Source organism: Austrofundulus limnaeus, unplaced genomic scaffold, assembly GCF_001266775.1.
Source record: "Austrofundulus limnaeus strain Quisiro unplaced genomic scaffold, Austrofundulus_limnaeus-1.0 Scaffold119, whole genome shotgun sequence".
In the NCBI taxonomy this organism is placed as follows: Eukaryota; Metazoa; Chordata; class Actinopteri; order Cyprinodontiformes; family Rivulidae; genus Austrofundulus; species Austrofundulus limnaeus.
The window spans coordinates 155,405-161,335 of NW_013952521.1; the positions used below are offsets into that span (position 1 = coordinate 155,405).

General features: G+C 39.5%; 1 protein-coding gene across 1 annotated transcript in view; it reads right to left on the bottom strand.

The window, feature by feature from the left end:
* myo1d (myosin 1D) overlaps positions 1–5,931 on the bottom strand; it is a gene marked incomplete in the record, with an annotated part of 90,283 nt that overhangs the window by 48,496 nt on the left and 35,856 nt on the right. The window contains 3 exon segments of the mRNA XM_014014732.1: positions 81–213; positions 393–467; positions 2,844–2,914. Coding sequence (XP_013870186.1) covers positions 81–213; positions 393–467; positions 2,844–2,914 — 279 coding nt within the window.

Consider the following 5,931-nt stretch of genomic DNA (forward strand, 5'->3'; position numbering starts at 1 on the left):
TATCTTTGTTTTATGTATTCCTGTATACAGTATGTCCGATGTATTAGAAACGGTTTAAAGGGGCCAGACTCCTCCCTCACCTTGCTGGCGAGGTTCTCTACCAGTGAGATCATGGAGTTTTTGAAAAGCGTCGCTGCCGTCAGCGGACGCTTGGTGACCTCGGTGATCCTCAGTTTGCCCTCGGGCCACATCGCTTTCAGAACCGGGTTAGAACTGGAGAAATAAAAACAGATAAAAACCACCTAAATATCAAAACACTCTTTGAATCTGATGGTATAAAGTGCGTGTGATTCAGAACAGATTAATTGTCCCCTGCTGGTTGTTTCTTTGAGAAGTTTCTTGGAATCAAAGAGTCATTTCTGGAGTGAGGAGTTGTTTTAAATGTGTCTCACCTGTTGTATAAGAGTCTCTTAAAGTCCTGGAACAGCGTGTCTTTGTTCTTATCAATAAAGCCCACCACTGAGTACCTGGGAGAACAGAGAGGGGAAAAACTCTTCATGCTTTTATTTTAGAAAACCTGCCCGGGTAGCTTTGACTGTGTTGACTATGTTATGACTACGGCCATACAGAAAGGACAAACAAATCCTCCTCAGCTACAGTCACATTAAATACTRGTGTTAACGCCTGCTTTAACGATGAAGAAGAGTGTTGAAGCTGCCATAAATATCAGAGCTGCGAGGGGCTCTCAGCTTAGCCTGGTCTAAGTGTGGCTCGGGGATCAATCAAGTCCTGCTCCCCCGCCTGAGTCCTCCCCCGGGTGGCAGACACTTAGCRCTTACAAATGGGCTCGACCGAGTCCATGAGAGCCCTTTTTCCAGGGCTTACCGTGTGATTTAATCATCTGAATTGTGTCCTGGAGCTTTGGGGATTAGAGAGTGGCGCCGGCGGTTTTTGATGAGGTGCATCATGAAGTAAAACCATCATTTAAGCGTTCAAACGTGTGAAGAAGTGATTGTTAATGTCGGTTTATGTACGAGTGAAGACGACAGTGGAGATTTCTGTGCAAAGATTAATCACCATCAAGGCGGGGACAACGTTTGATCTAGATTTTCAGCTGCGTAAACACAGATTTTTCCAACTATATGCCTAAGAAACACATAATATAGTCCCTTTAAGGTTAAATATTGAGTTTTGAAACATTTTAAAATGTGATTTCAACTTTCACAAGAAGCGATYAGAATGTAAACATTCACTTTCAAACATGAAGACTTTATTTTCCATCCAAAGCTTATCATGTTACAGCAAATCAGTTTAAATCTTAAATATATTCAGATTTACAGACCATTTCTTGTGATTATTCTCATTTCAACCAGGGAAGTCCCAAGTCAGTCTCAAGTACTGCATTTTTCATTAATCAGTTCTGATTTTTCTTCCCTGGTTTTATATCAGCTATGCTGTAAAATATGATGAAAAAAAACTAATCTGTTGTTTGAACAGGGTTTAAAATGGAAAATGAAAGCAGTTCAGTTGCTACTTGCAATAATATGTAGTTTGGGGGATTTTTTCAATGTAATTAGACATTTAAAAACCAAACACCTGGATGAGTACACTCAGGTAACACTTGGACGAACAACTCGTCGCTGCAGTGGGGGAAATATGGATTTGTTGGTTTTTAGTGCCGATGGAGACGGGAGTAGTCTGCTGTCACTAAAGGTTTTACAGTCACCTGTGTTATCAGGTGCAGCAGCTTTCAGCTTTTCAGCAGATGTTAAAGATGTTTGCTCCAAGATTTTGTACTTAGGTGAGAAAAAGAAGCAACACAAAAAGAGCTGAGAATAACAAACATCACATATATAACACATAACACAACATGAAGTTAAAATAAGATTAACAAAACCAAGGAATCTTTTACCATCTCACCATTCGGTTAGATTCTGATTTTTAGGGCCACCATTTGATTCAAAATTGATTTTTCATTCAAACCTGATAATGTGAGCCCATTTGTCGTGTTCCCAAAGGGCTTTCTGGAATTACCAGAATACAGGTATTTCYCTACCGGAATTTCCCCGCGCGGGACAATAAAGGCTGTTTCTATTCTATTCTTCATCCTCATTATGCAAACCTTGCACACAGTGAAGCTCGTATCAAGCRGATTCATTTGGTAAAAAACAAAATAAGCCCACATCTTTTCCTTCAACAAAGATGGGGCTGCTTAAAAATCTCTCTTTCAARTTAATTCAATTCAAAAATACTTTATTGATCCAAGAGGGAAATTAGATTCATCCATTTCTGTAGTTTCCTCTTTGGTTTGGTGCTTTCTGCACATTCCAGAACCAGCTGCAGGGTGACGTCAGGATGTCCCACACCCAGTTTCAAAACACAGGCTGACAGCTGTCGGGAGTGGATTTTTTTTCCCCAAATCGGTTTTTGGACATTTTAAATCGATTTTGAATTGTTMTAAATGAGAATCATGATTCTGATGTGAATTGATTTTTTGGAGCATCCTCATAATCTACATATGAGGGCACCTCCAGTGTTTCAATTAAATGAGTACAGCAAGAACAACTTTGGGATTTATGTACTACTTGCTGATATATATATATATTTTTTAAATTTATGCAATATGAAAATAAACAATTTTCTTGCTGATAATAAAAACAATACCACTGAAACATAATAAACACAGGTTTGTGTAAAAACTGAACGAATTCAAGAAGAGATTTGGTTCAATTCTAAACAAAAAAGAAAAACAGCCTTGGAGGCTTTTCTATAAGAACCTCCATCTGCTCCTGAAAATACCCAACTGAAGCTTCTGTCAGCGTCTCGGAGGAACGGTTACATAAAACAGGATGAATCATCAGTAAAAGCTTTTCGTTGAATGAGTAAAACTTTAAGGTACTTACACCACATCTCCTGCGTAGTGCCTGATGCGAAAGTCTCTGTCGAACTCCAAACTCTTGTCGGTTGTTGAAAGCTACACACACACACACACACACACACACACACACAAGGTTTCCAAGAATCACTTATTTAAAAAGGCCAAAGAAAAACACTTCAAATCTTCATTTTGAAAAAGCATCGTTACCTAGCACTTTATTATCTCTATATAACAAATATCCATTAAGTTCTTTTATCTGTGCTTTAAAAAGGCTTTTAAACAAAAAAAAGCAAACCATTAAAATGACCGAGTGAGTGAGCGGTTTTGTTTCGACCTCCCCCCACGGAGCTGGATTAAGTGTGAGTTTACGGTCAAACAAAGCGTCCCGACTCCTCAGCAGCCCTTTGATCGTAACTCTCTCCGAGCCGAGGCCTGGAAGTTAAACCGAGCGCTCGGGATGATTTGCAGAGCCGTTAGCGCTGCAGTTACAGCAAATCCACTGGTGCAGAAAACACTAAAGACTGTCAGGTCTGATGAAGTCTTACAGGGAGGAAAAAGAGCAAGAAGAAAGAGGACTGTGAACGAGGAGACCTGCATTAAAACAAAAGGGGGGGTAACAGACACTGAGGACGAGAGGAGGGGGGAACTAAAATGTGATGCGACGGGAGCTGAAATGTAAGATGGTGGGTGATACTGATGTGTGCATGTGGAGCAGAGAGGGAGAAGCATGAATGGAAACACTGGAAGCAGATTTCTTTAGAGCGGGGAACGACATTTCTGTGCACGCACGAGATTCGAAACAAGCATGAAACCGTCTTCAGGTAAAGAACCAAAGAAAAGGCTTCATGAGCTTCAAATCTCACAGAAACCAACGGGATTTAGCAGGTGAGAGACGGAGGAGAAGGTTGCAGGAAGATTAAAAAGTACAGAGACGTTGGAGCTGCTTCATAAACAGAACCAGAGAAAAACAATCTTTACTGGGTTCTATTCAGAGGCTATTTCTGTCAAGCCAGCCTTTACAGTATGTTCTGTTGCTTCATGAAAGTGTCGGATGACTCATCGGAGCGCATGGTGCTCTGAGGCTAACACACACACACACACACAGACATACACTCAGACAGACAACAGGACTAATAGTCCCTTAAGACAGGAGATACTGCAAACACAATAAGAGCTGAATGACTCTGTCAGTCTACATTCAGATCCAAGGTCCAAATCAAAACCACAAAGGACCTGAAAGTCCTTTTCTGACAGCTTCAACTGAAACTCTATATGGAAATCTAAAGTCTATTTATCTCCCTGACACTTCAGAAACCCGCTGAAGCGCTTCCCTGCTTCTAGTTTAATGTGCAGCCAAATAAAAAACAAAACTAAATATATGACCCATCTTATCAAAACGAGGATTAAGTCAAATTTGGTCAAAATGACCTCATCACATTTTCAGATTCCTGCTTTAAAAGCTACATTTTGATACCTGGATCATTCTGACATCATAAGCTTATCCAGAGATATGACTTAATTTGTCTTGTTGGTTACTACTAAGTTAATACAGTATTTGGTCTGAATACTAATTTTATGTAAATTTATTGAGTATTTTTTATATCAATATAAAGAGGAAACTTAGTGTTTGTATATTAAGATTTCCCAGTTGGAAAGAAACAAAAACATTTCTAGCTCACAGGAAAAAATTATGAATTTTAAAAGGCGTTTTTCCTCAAAATCAGGTTTGTTGTTGCAACTGCTCAAAAAATGCTTCAAAAAAAATTTTTTAGGATTATATTTCAGACAGTTCATTCAAATGATACACTGATAAGGCATTTAGTCATTATGTTTTGACAAAATGCAACGTTTGCACATGTTTACCGTATTTATTAGCGTATAATACGATCTCACGTTTAATACGACCCCCCTTTGAGCTTAAAAAGTATTAAAAAATTAATCCTCAAACTACCTCCAATTTCATACAGACTTCAAGATTTTTCAGCCTTTCCAGTCTATACACATCAGTAAAATGATCATTGGACTGTTCATTTTATTTTAACAACATATGTACTAAAAGGTATTTTGACAACAAATATATATCAGCTGTAGCATCATTATATGAATTCTGGCATTTTACACATAGTCCACCAGGAGGCGCCAACACAAAAGTCAGAGACTTCACATGAGATTTGGACCATCTTGTGGGGGAAAAGCAGATTACTTCCTACTCGCAGCACCCCCTCTGGTGGGGAAACGATTTTTCAGGGATACAAACTTTTTCAGAACACCGGTAGACGGCAGCCATTACAGACGAACATGTGTTTGTTGTTGTTTGAGGAGCAGCCCGGTCACACGCTAATGTCATTATTTCGCTATCATTACTAAGGTGCAGGACTGCTTTTTTTTTTTTTTTTTTTCACATCATGTCGCCTGCCTGGATCTGTTACCATCTCGCTCTGAAGCACGGAGGACTGTCAGGGGTAAGCTCGTTTCAACTGCTTTTTACGACGTGGTCTCATTTCCAGACTGAATGAAGCCGATATTTCAGTTAAAATACATAAGTAAAAATATTTAGCCGAGTATAATACTACCCCCCAACTTTATGGATGGTTTTATTGATTAAATTTTACATACTGTATTATACTTGAATAAATACGGTAAATCAAAATCCTATATCTGCCTAATTCTCCACCTTCCACTTTTGAACTTAATCCTCATTTCGATGTGACGAGTCACAAATAAAAACATCTGAATTAATTTCAGAAATCCTGACGAGCCCCTAATCAAGAAGCAGGGCTGAGTCGTGACCTTCATTACCTAACGGGTGATTTTATTGTTAGATACAAACATGTATTCTTACTGACAGGAAGTCTGTGTGGGCATAGACAACGTAATGTTTGGACCGCTCTGTGCGCTCTCTCATGTTTGTCTGCTGGTCAGTGTGGAAACTCAGAACGCTTCAAAACGTAAAACACAGTCGAGTGAAGCAGGAGAGATGAAAAGTGAGCGGACAGACAAACAGATGCTCCATCAGACAGACAGACTGCATCTGCTGGAAGCCTCAGCTCCTCATCCAAACGATCAGTCACACTCCAACACACACACACACACACACACACACACACACACAC